The sequence below is a fragment of the Talpa europaea genome (assembly GCF_964194135.1).
Source record: "Talpa europaea genome assembly, chromosome: 5".
NCBI classification, from domain to species: domain Eukaryota; kingdom Metazoa; phylum Chordata; class Mammalia; order Eulipotyphla; family Talpidae; genus Talpa; species Talpa europaea.
In genome coordinates this window covers 53,927,410-53,944,559 of record NC_140071.1, presented here as the reverse complement: position 1 = coordinate 53,944,559, position 17,150 = coordinate 53,927,410, and the positions used below count along the sequence as shown (strand labels likewise).

Below are 17,150 nucleotides of genomic sequence, written 5' to 3'. Positions count from 1 at the left end.
GGTATTTTCACGTGGGGTGTAGGGGAAAAATCTGGGCCTGGACAATATAGGTTGAAACTTGGCTTTCACCATCTCCTCTCTGTGTGATCCTGGGCAATTGCTAATCTCCTGTGAGTTTTCCATGAGAAGGCTTGAGTGTCCTGCCAGACAGTCCGTTGCATTTTATTATAAAATTTATAGACTCAGTTTTTGATGAGATCTTAGGCGGATACCCATATTATGACTGAAAAACATTATCTATGGAAGACTTAGGAGATTAAGTCTTAAGGATCATAGCTGTTTAGGCTAAAGGCAGGAAAGGTGAATTTGAAAAGAAAGGAAGAAGATAACTACTTCTGTTTTTCAAAGAAAGTATATGGTTTTGGTTAAGTAAAATAGATGTGAAAACCCAGTAAGGATTTTGTGTGCACCCTTTTTTCCTTATGTTAATTATTGTTATTTTTTTTCTCACTGAGGTAACATTAGTCTACAACATTGTATATAACTCAAAGGTATAGTATCACACCACTTCAGGTGCTTGTCGCCACACCACACCCACCACCAAGACACCTCAGTCCACCTGAGTGGTCCATTGGGCTCCCTCCTCGTTTTGCTCGCCTCCCCATTCCATAACCTCAGTTCTATAGTCAGATTTCTAGGGTTTGGAAGTGGTTTGGTTTTATCTGACCTGTTGTTTTGTTTCTGTATTCCACATGTAAGTGCAACCATCTGGCATTTGTCTTTCTCCGTCTAACTTGTTTAGCATTATTCCTCCATTTTCATCCTTGTTGTCAGAAATGGCAAAAGTTCACCATTTTTAATAGCCGAGTAGTATTCTATTGTGTGTCTATATCACCTTCTAATCTATTCATCTGCCCTTGGGCATTTGAGTGATTTCCTTCATTTAGTTATTGTATATAGCGCTGCAGTGAATGCAGGGATGCATATATCCTTTCAAATTAGTGTTTCATGTTCTTCAAATAGATACCTAGGAGTGGAATTGGTGCATCTTATGTTAGATTTATTTTGAGGAATATTTTGAGGAATCCCCATACTGTTTTCCATAGGGGATGGACCTGACTGCATTCCCTTTTCTCCACACCCACACCAGCATTTATTATTTTGAGGACTCTGTGTGTGTGTGTGTGTGTATGCATGTATATTCTCACAGATGTGTGGTGGCATCTCATTGTGATTTTTATTTGCATTTTCCTGATAATAAGTGACATTGAACATTTTTTCATGTATCTGTTGGCCACCTGTGTGTTATCTTGGAAAAGTGCCTATTTAGCTCTTCTGCCCATTTTTTATTGTGTTCATTGTTTTCTTTTTGTTGAGTTGTATGAGTTTTATATAGATCTTTGATATTATCCCTCTTGTGAGATATATGATGTGCAAATATTTTCTCCCATGCAGTAGGGTATCTTTTTGTTTTAATGATAGTTTCTTTTGCTGTGTGGAAACGTTCCCATTTGTCGTAGTCCCAGTTGCTTATATTCTCTTTTGTTTCTCCTGCTGTTGGAGACAAATCCACAAAGACATCACTGAAGCCAATGTCGTGGAGTGCTTTGCCTGTTTTCTTCTATATGTTTTATGTTCTCAGGTCTCACATTTTGTTCATTTTGTTGAAATTTACTATGACAGATAAATACATTGAAGTGCATTATGGTTACAGATACTAAAATGTAATGAAATAAAATCTTCAAAAAGGGACAATACTTCAGGATTCTCTGCTTACCTGTCCATTTCCCACGAGGGCTGTTGGTGGCATTTTATAGGTTGAATGTTTTGAATGTCCAAGCAGTTCTCTGGAACTCTGCCTCCTGCTCTTACAACTTTGCTCTATAGGTTTTTATGCAGGAAACCATGTGTTTTATGGGAAGTTTACTGGCTTTTTCAAGGGTTGCATGAGTGTGAGCCTTTTGCCTGCTTCTCTGATTCAGAATCAAGCCTTCATTAAGACCTGATTTTGTGGCATGAGCTTTTCTGTCCTCTGCCTTCAAAAGTGATTCAGAAGTGGAGGCCAGCACAATGGAACCGAAAGTACTTCTTTAGGAGGACCACTCCCCAGATGAGCCTATGCCCCTAATCAATTTTACACTCTCTGGTCGGGGGTTACATTTGGGGTCTCTTCCTTGCTCTACAATGCTTCCCACTTGTAATAGAAATAACTAAAAACCTAAGAACGCTACTATATAACAGCCTAGAAAAGTATAACTCCTTGAAGAGAAACCATTCAAAGGCAAACGGTTGTGCAAACTGATAGTCCTTCGGGGGACTTAAGAGCACTAGCCTCTACTAAACAACTTACACAAACAACTCTCGCTCTAGGTCTCCAGGGCTGGGGTCCAGGCACTGGTATTTTTAAAGGCTCCCTGGGTGACATTAATGCGTAGCCAGACTGTATTCAAAACCACTGTTTGAGCTGAATTACCTCATCTGCTTTTTACTTTCTCTCCACTGTTAGTATTTACATATCAAGTTACACTACATAATATTGCACCTGGTGATAGCTCTTTTGTATGTGTGTGTCTGTGTGTGTGTGTTCTCCCAACTACCTTTTAAATCTGCTTTATTTCATTGCCTCCTTCTGGATTCCTAACAGCACCTGATAAGCCACCTTGCTCACCTCAGGTCTTCGAACTCTCTCCCTGAATTAATGGTCTGTCAGTGTAGAGTAGCTTTTGTAACCCTGGAAGATAGGGTGAGGCCACCGATGACTAATTAAGAAATGATGATGATGGGGAAACATGTAAACGTTATAGCAAATGGTTTCTGGAAAATAATGGGAAAGGGCGGTGTGCCAGACATTGTCATTCTCTTTGTCTGAGTCTTTTGACCAGAGGATCGATTGCCAAACTTGCAAATCATCTTTTCTCTGAGGACCTCCCAGCATGGAACTCTTGGTAGGTGTGGTCTCACCTGAGGGCACATTAGTGAGGGGAGCAGTATTCCTTTTCCTGCTCCCTTGATGACGCTGCTGCTGCTCACCAGGAATGGGTGTTTGCCAGGAAAGGATTGGTGAAAGTGGGTGCACAGTGAGTTGCTTCCTGGAAGGTGAGCATTCAGCTGTAGAGGGGCCTTGACGGGGCTGTCCCCTAGGTATGACCTGCTCTCTGGGGTTTAATTCCCTGCTCCCACCTGTTTTCTCACCTTGTTTTTCCAATCATCCTGTCAACTGTTTGGGAATTAGTATTTACCCCAGGGATAATTTTTTACCTAAGAGTTTCATCTGTTTGTCTGGTTTTTAAGAACTTACTGCCACATGGTGCACCACACCACATAACAACCTTACCACAATTCCCCTGACTTCAAGATATTCAGTGCTGCTGTGTCCCGCCCTGCTAAGGTACCACTTCTCATTTATCATCAGTTCTCTTTCCTCCTATTTCAGTCTGTCCCATGAGTTCACGTGCCATCTTACACGCTCATAATTCCCAAGTCTATTTCCAGTCCCCACCTCTCTCCTGGACCCAGGAACTTATTATGTCTATTCAGCTGTTTGGAAATTTTGATTTGGAATTCTTACATGAATACAACATGTCCAAACAGATATGTTCTTCCCTCACACAGTTTGCTCAGGCCCCAAACTTTTGATTCTTTCTTGTCTTTTTCACAATCCACATCCATTCTTTTGTAAATGTGATGAAAGCACACCTTGTATTTGACAGCATCTCACCGTCTTCACTGCTGGTCTTAGCCACAGTCTTCTCTCACTTAGACCACTTCACTAGCCTCCTAAAGTGGGATTGCATATTGCTTTCAAATAAGCTTAGACTATTTTGATTATTATTTATTTATTTTTGTAAGTAAAGGTTTATTGGAATAGAGCTATGTCCTTTATTTACATATTGTCTGTGACCACCTTAGCATTATGGCAGAGTTGAATAGTTGTGACAAAGGCAACATGGACTACAGAGCCACAAAATTTGCTATCTGGTCCTTTACAGAGAAAGCTTGCTTATTCCTGAGGTTTTTTTGGAACATTTTTGTTTGTCTTTTCCATTATCTACCCAACCCTCAGCCCCCACTGACAGTAAGTTTTGGATATAATTTTAGATTGATAGAAAAGTTGCAAGGAAGTTCAGAGAATTTCTCTATACTCTCCCATCAGTTTCCTCTAGTGGTAACATCTCATATAACCTGAATACATTTGTCAAAGCTATGGAATTAATATTGGTACATCCCTATTAACTTTATTCAGACATTACCAGCTTCTCCACTAATGTCTGAATTCTGATTCAGAATTCAATCCCTTTTCTTACATGGGATTTAGTCATCATTTTGCCTTAGTTTCCTTTGATCTGTAACCATTTCTCAGTTTTTCTTTGTTATTCACACACTTGACAGTTAGAATTTGTGAAATAACACTTAGTTTGGTTTTGCCTGGTATTTTTTCATGATGAGACTGGAGTTAAGTTTTTTTAGGAAGAACACCATAGAAGTGAAGTCCTTTCTTATCAGGATATCCGATGATAGCATATTTTATCAACATGACTTGTCATTAGTGGTGGTAATTGTGTTCACTTGGTTAGGATAGTGTTTGTCAGGTTTCTTTACCTGCACAGTTACTGTTTTTCCCTTTTCCTTTCCTATTTTGGAATTGAATCACCAAGCCTACAAACTAGCCCATCAGCTTATTAGAATTGTGAAAGATACATGTGGCATATGTAGCCAGATAGTTCTGGGAATGTATAGTCCTTAAATATGTAAGTATTTCTAAAATTACCATTGTGGAAATTGCTTGTATATATCAAACATAGGTTTTTTGTTGGTGTTGTCTTCTTGAATGAAACAAGCTGTTTTCCCCTTAAGAGGCCAAGATCAGCCAGGGAGGAAGAGGCAGAATCATTTGTTTTCCCCTAGAAGGGACTCTACAAACTTTTGTCCTGATATGCAAAACCCTGTGTCTTCAGTCTTATCAAGGATCACAAGAAGAAAACAAAGTTCCCAGACAAGATTAACTTTATTTTAGTTTAATTTTCAATCTATGTATTTGCTAGTTAGCACTTTTTGAAAGAAGAGTAAAAGATAAAATATCAAGTAAAAAAATGATAGCATAATTCTTTAAAAAATTAGAAGTCACTGTACAATAGATATCAATGCAAAATGTTAACTCTCTTAAACATTCTTTAGAACTTGTGATGATGAGTAACTACATACTGTTTTGTTCAGATTGATGCTGCTTGTGCTTTTCCGTTCTTTTCCCTACTTCTTGCCTCCTTTAACTCTTACCTGACATTAAATTTTTAACACATTTTCCAAATATACTAAGCACACACTTTTGTTTACGACTTGGACCAATAGCCCTCATCTTATCTAATTATCTAAGTATGTGTTAGTGACCTTATCCTGACATTAAAAAAACGAAATGAGGGCACACAAAGAGCCACAGTGGCTCGGGCAGTAAATGCCTTGATGCTGCTTATTTATGTCTAATCCTGCAGATTTATCCACATGCAGTCCCCACGCATCAGAGCAGCAGTCACTCCTTGCTCAAGTTGCAATTGCTTAGCCCTCCTGGTATTTGCAGACTTTTGCAGCTACTGTTCACAAGGTCTTGGCCACAGCACATTCATTTCTCTCACTTTATTACCATCACATCTGATTCCAATTTGCTACCAAATTGAGTTTCCAGTCTCAAGCCTGACATTCAAGCCGTCAGGTGGATTAGCTCCTTCAGCTTGGTTAGCGTGGAAGCTGCAGGTCAGTTGACAGTGGCCTATTAACGTCCTCTGCTCCTCATCTTGGAACCTTGGCAGCTGTCCCGTGGAGTAGCAGTGCTGGGTTACCCACTGTAACCTTTCTACTTGTTTAGAACTCATAACTCTACACCTCTTAGAAAGACTTATGATTAAAAACAGAGTTGGTTTTTATCCCTTATCTTGCTATTTCAGCAGCTTTTTCTCAGAGCAAAGCAGCCAGCTTATGGTCAGGTCATCTGGTAAAATATGATTGATTTGAACTATTGGGGATCATTCATTTGGCCCTTTGCCTCATATCTCTTGAATGATCTCTTTGCATATAGAGTTAAAATAACACCTGACTTATTTTTCCCCTGTTATTAATGATAGTTACTTAAGTACTCCTCCTTTTCTTTTTTATACTGCTTTCAAATCAACTTACTGGACAGAGCAGTTTTTTACTTATTTAAGCATTTGGCCTTTTGGTATGCAATGGGTCTCAATAACACTTTTCTAAAAAGAAACAATTTGGTGAATGATGGCTTCTGGGAGTTCTTTTTTTTTCTTTTTTTAAAGATTTGTTCATTCGTGCATACAAGAGCTGGGGTACAGGCCAGAGCTGTGGGGGGTGAGAGGATTCACCAGAGACAGAGTAGGAAACAGAACAGGAAGACTGAACGAAGTACACTGCTAAGGGGAGCAGCGGGCAAGTCAGGAGAGGTCTGCTGCACCATGTGGGTAGCTTTCTGGCCAGCCGGGGGATCAAACTCGTGCTGCAGAGTCTGCGGACAGCTTCATAGGTTGCGTCTTAACCCCTTGTACCACCAGGAAGGCCCCCTTTTTTTTCTTTTTTAAGCTTGACTACAAAGTTAATATCTCAGAGCTTGTCAAGACCAAAGATACATATACAGAAAATTATTCATTGGCTTTCTATTTACATTTCAAATCCCAAGGAATATCTGTCTTGTGCAGAGACATTTGTCATCAGGGCCTTTGTAAAGGAGGGTATGTTTATGTTTCAGAATCAAGGAGCCAAGTTTCGTAAACACTGTAATTCTGGGGGGCACTGAAAGATTAAAGAAAAAAAGCAAAACAAAACAAAAAAGGGAAGCATTTCACCACTGAACCCTAAAACCCTTGAAAAGAAAAGATTAGGTATCAGGAGAAAGAAGACATTCTGTTCTGAAAATTGCTGATTGTTCTTTCAATTAAACAGTGATAGAATTTTGTAACTATAAAAATATACATGAGTATATTAATATGTAAGGCATTATATATTTAAGGCAGAACCTTCCCCTCCAGTCTCATAGTCTCAAGACCATTTTCTGCTCAGTAAACTGTGCTGGAGTAAATTGTACAGTTTAGAAGTAAGAACTGAGACCACTGTCTCTGACAAACATTTAAGGAGCCAGTAAAAAATAGGGGACCAGAGCTAATAGGAAAATACCTATGGAGAGGTGATCCTCAAGCTCCTTGAAGGCAAAATAATGATAATAATAAAAGATAATTATGGAACAAAAAAGGCAAATTTAGTTGAGTCTTTGGAATTTATAGTGTACTCTTTTTGAGTTAAAACAGCCAGATGACTCCTTGCTTCCTATTTCTTAATTACTATTATCAAATAGTCATTCTTGACTACTCAGGCTTCAGAAAACTTCATTAGTGACTGGAAGTATTGCTGAATGCCTTTTTGTTTGGTTGACTCTTTAGTTAGTTGGTTGGTTTTTATTTTTGTTTTATTGTTGTTGGTTTTTGTAGACTCTCTGTGGTTGGGTAGATAATGAACCTACTTTGAAACGAGTATGAGAGTCACTCTTTCAAAACTATAAAGCTCCCTATTAATTTTTGTTGCTGTTTGGTTACCGTTTTAGAGGTTCATTAACCTAATTTTAACTATCCTAAGTGATAAATCATACTTGTGTTAAGAAGTGGAACCAGAAGGAAACCTTTTGTTTCACTTTTTAGTTTAAGTATAATCTTTACTATACACAGTGATCTGCATGAGTTTATTTCTGATTTTACTGTTATTTTCATTTTATGTCTCATTAAATTATAATCCTACAATATTTCATTTCTCTATTTATATATGTTTGATCTTTGTATATGTCCTTTGATTCTTTTGATTTTCCTTTTGCTTCATAAAGCCGTGGAACTTGACTATGGTGGGTTTGGGAGGGTTGATGTCTTTTATCCAACAGAACTTTGATAGACTGTGTTTATACCTTAAACTCAATATTATGTTGTTAAAATCTCCTTAGTATGGAAAATGGCAAATCAAGCATAATAAAGGATGATACATTTTATATTTTCCTTGTGGTATCTTTATAGTCTAAGGTTAATGCAGTAATTCATTTGATTTTTTTTTTTTCCTTTCACAGAAGGAGCTGAGTCTCCCCAGAAGAGGAAGCTTGTAAGTAGCACTATTTTGTTAACTATTTTGGACACAGTTTGTAATATGATTATTCTCTGACTTGTTGAGTTTTTAGTGGAAAAGGGGCGATTAATGATAGTCAACTGAATTAAGAAAGAAAGAAATTTGCATTTATGTATACATATCAAGTGTGAATGATTTCAAGGTAACTTGAAGAAAGTTTCCAGGGTTTGTTCCCTATTTATTCCAGGCGGAATCTTGTTTTCAAAAGTTCTATTCTGTTATCAAGCAAAAACATTATTTGGTCTGCAGTCATTAATATTACTCAAGAATTTGGAGACTTGTGATTATTCTTTATACTATGGATAGTATACAAAATAAATTATATACTTTTCATTAGAATTGATGAACACTGAGTTAAACTTTCTACTACTAGAACTCAATTCTTACTAGATTGATTCATGTAAGGCTCGTCTATTAAAATATCAGATTTATGAACCTTGACTTAACTTCTTTATAGTGTGTTTTGACCTTTTATTTTTAAGGCTAATAATATATTTGCAGGTCATAGTTTTTTCCCCACTAGCAAGTTGCAGAATGAAATTAATTGCCTTTCATAGTCCACTAAATTCAGGGTGGATTTGTTTTCAACTATTGTGGAAATGCTGGTCTATAAATATTTGATTTGGTATCTGATTTATATTGAAGAATTTAGTGAATGGGATAGTGTTTTTTTTTTTTTTTAAAGATTTATTTATTTATTTATACAAGCACTGGGTACAGTCAGAAATGCAGGAGGGTAAGAGAATTCACCAGAGACAGAGCGGGGAACAGAACAGGCAGACTGATGAAATATACTGGTAAGGGGAGCAGCGGGTGTGGCAGGAGAGATCTGCGTGCCATGTAGGACCCTTGCCTGGTGGCCGGGGATCAAACCGGCGCTGCAGAGGCTGCGGGCAGCGTCACAGCCCAGCGCTCAACCACTGCGCCACCAGGGGAGGCCCAGGATAGTGTTCTTAAAGAAACTAAGTATAAACCTTAAGTTTATGCAAATCTCAATTTGGAGGATTAGAAATATGTATATATGCTGACTGTTGAAAAATAGAATTAACACTGTTGACTAAAATTTGAAAAAATCCAGCTTTTGTATCTAGGAACTAAAACTTCATCAGCCAGAAACATTGTGTTACTATCCATTTTAATCCCCTTCTCTCCCCCCTCTTTTTTTTTTTTTAATCAAATTTAGACTTCTAGAAGGAGACCTGTTCATTATTCTTGGGGAAGGTGTCTAGATAAAATTTTACTAGTTGTAACTTAATCTCTGTGAACTAGAGGCTAATGGTCTAATAGTTTGCCATAAGAAATACCCTTAGGATCAAAAAGCTTCCCTTTTATTGTATCATGATTTGAAATCTTTCATCTGAACTTGGAAAGATTGAAATTTTTGATATTTCCATCATGATGAGAAATAAGAAGTGGCAACAAAAAATAAAGCTACATGAAATATCTTTATTGAGAAATTCTCTTGTGTACTTAATGCTTAAAATATCCTAGATTTGTCCTTTATAGTTAACTTAGGACTTTGGAACTTCAGATATTCATTTCAGCCTTTTAAATAGATTACACTTGCTTTTTTTTTCCCACTTTGTTTTTGAGTTAGTATGCTTCCTATAAATTATTATTAAGGTGGTATTAAGTAGAAGCTTAGATCCCTTTTTGCACTGTGTAAGTCTCAATTCTGTTAATGTTTGTCACGAGTTGAAGGGGAAAATATAAAGAAAACTTAAATTTCTCTACGGAAAGCCTGGAATATTTAATTTAAAGAAAAAAGATGATGACAGATCTTTGTTTGGAGTCCATACTGTTTGAGTAGTCTATAAGAGAATAATGGAATTTTATTTAAGCCATTTAAAATCCCCTTCCTCATAAAAATCAATAGGTCTGTCAATCATTATAGGAATAAAACAGTATAGATGTTAATATAAATCTACCTTCTTAAAAAGTGAATTCTGGAAAAATTAATGCTTTCCAGTTGAAACAAACCAAAAATAAACATGCTATTTTATATTTTCTATTAAACACAAATATTCCCAAAAGAATTAATGATGGATGATATAGGTGGTCTGGGAGTTAACTCTACTCAGCATTTTCAGGGAACACAGAATGCCAGTGATTACTCTCCTCGTGCAAAGCTCTTTTATGACTTTGAGAAGAAGAAAATACTTTTAAAGATAAATGCTAGAGTGATTTTAATACAAATCTTGTAGAGAAGGGCACAAGTGTGTCTTTATTAGCTATTGGTGATAACCAACATAATGGTACCTGACTATTAAACCTGTTAACATAGCCTCAGTTTATTTCCTGCATAAATGCTTTTGATTCTTTTACTGCCATCTTCCTGAAAGATTGCAAATTTGATCCTGCTGTTCTGTTGTGTCTTTTTTTCCACACTGATAGTGAGTAACTGCACAGTGTGATATATTCTTCACTGTCTTTGGTTACACAGCAATGCCACTGAGATTATCAGACAATGTGTCCCTTCAGAAGTGCTAGGTTTTTAGAAAAAGGCACCTGATTTTGTTACATCTGCTATTTCTGATTTATATATTGTAAAGGATAATACTTAAGTGAGTTTTTAAGATTAAAAAATTAGTATTGTTTAAGCTTAAAGATGAGTTCTATGTCTGGAATTATGTGATATATATGTGTGTATGTGTGTGTATAAAGTTTAAAGCTTTTGCAAATAAAAACACAAATAACACATTTTCATCTTATTAATTAAATGTTTAAAAAAGCAAGCTGTACTAGAATAAAGTAACTCAGAGACCAACTAAAATTATAATTTTTGATCAGTCCCTCAAGAACGAACTGGAAGACTATGTCGTTTCACATAGATTTTTTAAAGGCAATACTTGTGACCTTTATTTTTTGGTGCAAAGGGCAACAGGCCAGAGAAGTCAAGGGAACGGCTTTCCAGGCAAGATGTTACTATATGACCAAGCAACCCCAGATACATTAAACATTTTCAAGAGGCTTTTCTAGCTCTTTGTCCACTTCAAGACCTCACACCCCATTCTACTCCTGTTCCCTTGGTAGCTGGATTTTAGCTGTCTCTCTTCTTCCTTTCAAAGAGTAGCAGTTTGCCATTGGGCTCTTGATCCCAGTTCCTTCCAGCACTTTCCCTTGTCTATATCCTAGGAACTACAGATGCTACAATTCTCTGCTTCCTCTCCTCTCAGCTACCTGTCCAAGGCTATATAGCCTTTGAATAAATCATGATGTAGTCATACCATGACTACATATAATGGATTTACTAGCGTATAATTATGAGAAATAACGCTTAGGAAAATCTACAAGTAAATTCCAGATATAAGATAGTATTTGAATTGTAAAATGTAAAAATATGCAGAATGAGATATGTTCTTTTTGAAAACAGACATTTACAGTAAAAATATAAAAAACATGCATGGGAAGCAAATTTACAATAACACTTATCAGTGGAGAGAAGAGAATGAAAGAAATGGGATTTGAGTAGGCTCAACAGGGAGTTCCATGTATATTATTGAGGTGGTGGTGTATACATGGGTGTTTATAATATACCGTCTGCATTTTGATACTTTTGAAATAATTTCTTTAAAATGCTCAGTAAGTGCATGAAGGTAGAATCAAACTGTTTTAATCAAATACTTGTGAAGACTTAAAAATAATTTGAAGAAAAAATTATGACTTTATTTTGAAAAAAAGTTTAAGCCTTAGCTGGGTTTTTTGGATTTTGTCTCATTTTGCAGATTGACCTAAGCAAGTGCCATTTTACAATAATTGGAATATCTGCTGTGGAAGCTATACTATTAGCTAATATCAGAGCATCATAGGGGAAATTATGATGATAGAATTTGGTATCTTTGAAGTGCTTTATGATCTGCTAACCTGGAGGTAAAGAAATGAAGCTAAGGAGATGTTAACATTTAGATGGTGCATTATGACATTCAGTGGTAGAAGTAGATGGATATTTTGAATTTTCAGCCTCTTTAAGAGAAGTTACTGACTATCCTTTCTGTTCCATGTAGTGCACTGTGGAATAAAGTCCACAGCGTGAATGTTTATAGGTGGGACTGGTCTGTCTCTCCAGCTCTTCTGTGAGCATGTGAGCTAAGACCCTGCCCTGCATTCTCTTGTTCCTATCAGTGTTTGCTGCACAAGGCCAGGTAGTGATTCCATGGCTGATGGCTCATGCCAGGTCCTTCTTGGTTTAAATTTAGTATAGAGCATGTAAACATTATTTTGATTTTTCTAATAACATCTAATCAAAACTATCCATACTTATAAAATGCTAATAATGTGAGTCCCCTATGTAATTGTCACTCATATTTCGAACTTGAGTCCTGAAATGACATTTCTAAGTGGAAAAACTGTGGGAAGCATTGTTTTCAGACAAAGTGGAAAAAGAATCAAAGACCAAAGAGTGAGTTAATGGATGGTTAGGAGGAAAACCAAGGTGTCCCTGGCAGCTACCACTTACTTTTAAGAGACCCCTTTGAGTTTTGTTAATTGCCCAAATAAACAGCTCTCCAGGACTGAGTGAGCTTCTTTTTCATGATACTCCATGGGGAGAGGAGCAGGAGACCAGCTCACTTGACTCCTGCAAACTTGCTTTTTATGATCTCTCAGATTTCTCCACACAGAGAAGGAAACTGTACTGTCTGTTCGTAGCAAGTGGATTCTCTCTGCTATTTAAAGTGGCCTGTCTTCTGTGTCTTTTAATCATGAGCATGAGTGCATTGTTTTGTGGAGCCCCGTAGGTCTGAGATCCATTAAACTATGTGTAATCATCACGTTAGCTTAGTGGACACATTGACTCAAACCTGGTCAGTTTCTTGGCTTTATGTTCTTTGGCCACACACATTTCAAAGGATACCCAGTAGCAGAAAGCCAAAGCAGAAGCAGTTCTTGGTATGCACAGAAGTCCTGGAAATGTGTTTTTACCTGCTGAGGAATATCTTCTAAAAGGCAATCTGGAAGTCATCTTGGTTTATTTTAGTTTCTTGATCTAACAAAACCACTTTTCCTCCCAATAGAATTTTTGTGTTCCTTCTCCATTCAGACAGCCCCTTCATCATTATTGTAAAAGTGGTTGAAGTCTCAAAGGGCTAGCCATGGACAATTAGGATAGGTGTCAGTAGTTTGAGGTCCCTGAGGAAGACAGCTTCCCTATACACAGAGAAGACAGGCAACTTGAACATAACTCCCATGGTATCAGGTATCCCAGTGTTAGAAATTATTCCAGTGGATCTTGATGATTTCTTTTCAGTGTCTCATTGAAATGTTTGTAACTTTGGACACAGTGTTACTGAACTGCATTTAGCAAAGCAGAAGATGATTTATTATGGAAAGTTTCTGGTGTGGTGGTAGTGATAGGCCATTAGATCTAGAAGCATTTTGCCACATGTATTAATAAATGTATGAAAAGGATGATAAACTTTAGTTCTAATTTTGTCTCTTAGAGAGGGGCAGGAAAGGATGTCCAGGGGATGGGATTGAAGAGAAGATTGAGTGGCAGAGGAGAGAGAGTGGTCAAGGAGGGCTTAGGACTATAGAGGCAGGGGAACTTGGAGGCTAGTGGAAATTTCTGGCTGGAACTGGGCCATCTGGGCACATGAGATAGAATTGGTCTGGTCTCACTGGGGATAACTGAACTGAATGCCCCGGATTAGGGTATTTCTGAGGTTGGAATTACTCAATTTGAGTCAAGATAGGAAGTATCCTTCCATGTAATTGACTAGACATGGATCGATATAATTGCATATATATGTCTGTGTATTTTTTTTTTTACAAAGAAGACATATTCTGGCTGTTTGTGTTTCAACCAGAACATAATGCCTTTACATGCGGTATGGAAAAGTATTTTCAGTAAGATGAGGTTATTTCTAGAATTCAAGGAGAGGGAATCACCTTGGTTTTACAACTGAGTTGAATTAGATTTATGAGATTTTCAGCAAAGTGAAAGTAACATTTCCTGAAAGGGAAGGAAAGGGCCTAATTCAAGCAAAATGCAGGACATATAAACCATATTTGGATAAGTTTTCAAATAAATTTAGTTTTTCTTAGTATTTTCTCCCTCTCCCCTGCACAAACATTGAAGCAAGAATTCAAAATATGTATTGTCGAAACCAAATGGAAGTCCAGCGTCATTTTGAATGTTAGAAACTCAAAAACAAAACGAAGAAAAAAATTGAGTGTTGGATCTGAATTAGCATTTAAAGTGGCATGTTTATATAAAAAGAGAATGGTGTAATATATCCTGAGAGTAAAGAGAGGATTTCAGACTGTGAAAGAATGTCAATTGCATTTATATATTCATCGAATAGCCAGTGTGGTATTTGGTATGTATTTGCAGCATCCCTTATCATGCTGCCTTCATCTTCAGTGAAGTGGGGAGGAAAGACACGGAGTTAGCAACAATGTAGAATTGATCTTCTTACCTTTGAAAATTATAGGATGACCTTAGTTTTGCTCCAGGGGAAGAGGGTTAGGTTACCTGGGGCGGTTTGTCAAAATGCGTGTTCATTTCCGAACACACTTGGGAGTACATTTCAGAGAGAGAGAGAGAGGAAAGAGAGAGAGAGACAGACAGACACTCACTGTGTGTATGTGTATGTGTGTGTGTGTGTGTGTGTGTGTGTGTTTGGGCTGGGGAAGCCAGAACCTTGTGAACTTTTAGCCAGTCCTCCAGATGAATTTATAATGCCACTCACACTTGAGAACTGCTGTTCTTAGGACAGTGTCAGTGTTTTGGATGCCCCAGGGCATGAGGGGTAAGTGCTCTATTTTATATTTGCTAGAATAATATTTTAGTAATTCTGAATTAATCAGGAATTTGGGAAGAGTTTCTCAGTGAGGAGTTCTTTCAGGCAGCCTTGTACTAAGACACAAGGGTACCTGTTTTTTCTCAATTTAGCCATCTTCACAGGTCTGCTTTTCAATAGGCATTTCAGAGCATGGATTCAAGAGCTGCTCTGCCTGGGCCCCAGTCCTGTCTCTGCCATTAACCAGCTGTGTGATTTCAAAAAGCTATTTAACTTTTGTGTGTCTTAGTTTCCTCACCTATAAAATGAGGATGCTATTCTGACCTGGAGTAAAGGTTTGAGGATTAAACTAGTTCACATTTCTGAAGTATTTATAACAGCCTGGCATGCAGTTCATATGTTTAAATACATGCAATATACTGGGATTTAAGACACCCCCTTCCATTGCTACTGATTTGTGTCCTATGCAGTTAGACAAGGCTGACGTACCCTTTGAGCCAGGTTATTTAAGTGGCATTTTTAAGGACCTGTGTTGTGGATCAGCACTTCTAACAATGGAGAGGTGTCAGAGGGACTCTGGGTGCTCCATGCTAGCTCTTCCTGAACAATTGTCTGTTTAGACACGCTCTATGTACTCTAGTTTTTCTCAGCATGGCATATAGGCCACTTCTCAAAATTATGTTTTGGAGCAGATGGAAATTGGGGAGGGTGGAGTGTGGTATTATAGATACCCGTATGAAATTTTTAATCGTAGGATCTCAGAGCTCGAAGAAACCTTCCCAGAAATCTGGTTAAAAATACCTTTGATAAGTGAGAAACTAACAACTCAGAGAGGACTGGAGATTTGCTTGTGCTCAGGTAGTTCTTTGATGGTGACAGTCCACTATGTGGTCCCAGTAAAGGGAAGACTCCACAGACTCTGCTTGACTTCACCATGCCTGAGTGTGTTGGAAAGCACAACCGTGTGTTGGAAAGCACAACCTCGTGTTGTCCTTAAAAACTAGCACAACTGCAGTCATGTACCAGCACTACCAAGATGCTAAGTTAACTCAGGCTAATAAAGAAACTACTGATAGCTACACTGGTGGGGTGTGGCAGTCCCAGCTGCAACCTCTGGCAATCCCAAAATGTCTCCATTATCCAATGACATATGTGAGTGGAGCAGTTGAATTCAGCATTGTTCTCTTTGCGTTGTTGTGCTCTAGCAAGTTGGGCCCCCTGACTCTCGGAGGGGACCATTGAGAGGTGGGGGTCAGCTGGAAGGTTTCACTGGAAGGTTTCACATGTGACTTGGAACTTTTCCTTGGTACCTGTACCATATCCTCTGCCATCTGACTCCTGAAACACCTTCTCTTCTGCTCTTTGTGCCAGCAACTGTCAAACCTAAGAAGCTGGAAAAAAAAATAATTTTGGAGTTTTCTTTGCCTTTTTTATTTGCAAGAAGGACCTCGACCTCTGAGAATTCTGGCAGGTTGTTTCTTGACAGGTGAGCACTGATATGCCCGTGGATGCTCCCGACGCTGCTCTTCCTTCTGACTTTGCCTTCTGACTCTGCCCGACCACATGTGTAACCCACATTAACTTTGCTTTAGAACATGAGGATATTCTATGTAGATACTTCTGTAAGCACAGTAGAGAGGAAAACATTTTAAGTATATTTATGAATTTTATTTGCATGTGGACACAGGAGGTATGGATTTGACCTAGCACAGAAGGGAAAATTTTGATTTTTTTTTAAAGAAAATTCTAATAATAATAAATTCAAGTCACTATATTATATTGAGGGACATATTTCAAGGCCAGTATTATAGAAATACAAAGTAATCTTTCAAGAAATGTTTGTATATTTTGTAGATGCTTAGAAAATACTAATTTTACTAGAAAATTAGAAAATACTAATTTTACAGTGCAGGAAAAATCATTTCTAACTCTTGGTGTGTTGAGCTTGATGGGATGCCACTGTGGTGACATGAACACCGAGGGCTGGGCCCTTCCTCACTGCTGATTTTCCGGTGCGGTCTTTTGTTGTTGGTGGTGGTGGTATGTGCTTTTACTCTGGAAAGTCAGCTTTGAAGTAGAGGTTATTTATGGATTTATTTTCATTTTTTAAAAACTGGAGGAGGGTATTTGCTTGGAGATGGTTGCATTATTTGACATCCTCATGTAGCTGCTGTGGAACAAATGGAAATGTTTACCACAGGGACAGTGGGGACCTTCTCTATGGGCTGGCAGCAGGACAAAAGGACAGCGAGAGCTTCCTGCTCCTTCTGCCAACTTCTCTTGACCTCTCTGCTGAGGCACTAGACAGTGTTT

At 37.9% G+C, this 17,150-nt stretch overlaps 1 protein-coding gene across 1 annotated transcript in view; it reads left to right on the top strand.

The window, feature by feature from the left end:
• Positions 1-17,150, top strand: part of MAST4 (microtubule associated serine/threonine kinase family member 4) — a gene marked incomplete at both ends in the record, with an annotated part of 550,061 nt that overhangs the window by 292,695 nt on the left and 240,216 nt on the right. Inside the window, 1 exon segment of the mRNA XM_084233151.1 lies at positions 8,042-8,073. Within this exon segment, the coding sequence (XP_084089277.1) occupies positions 8,042-8,073 (32 nt within the window).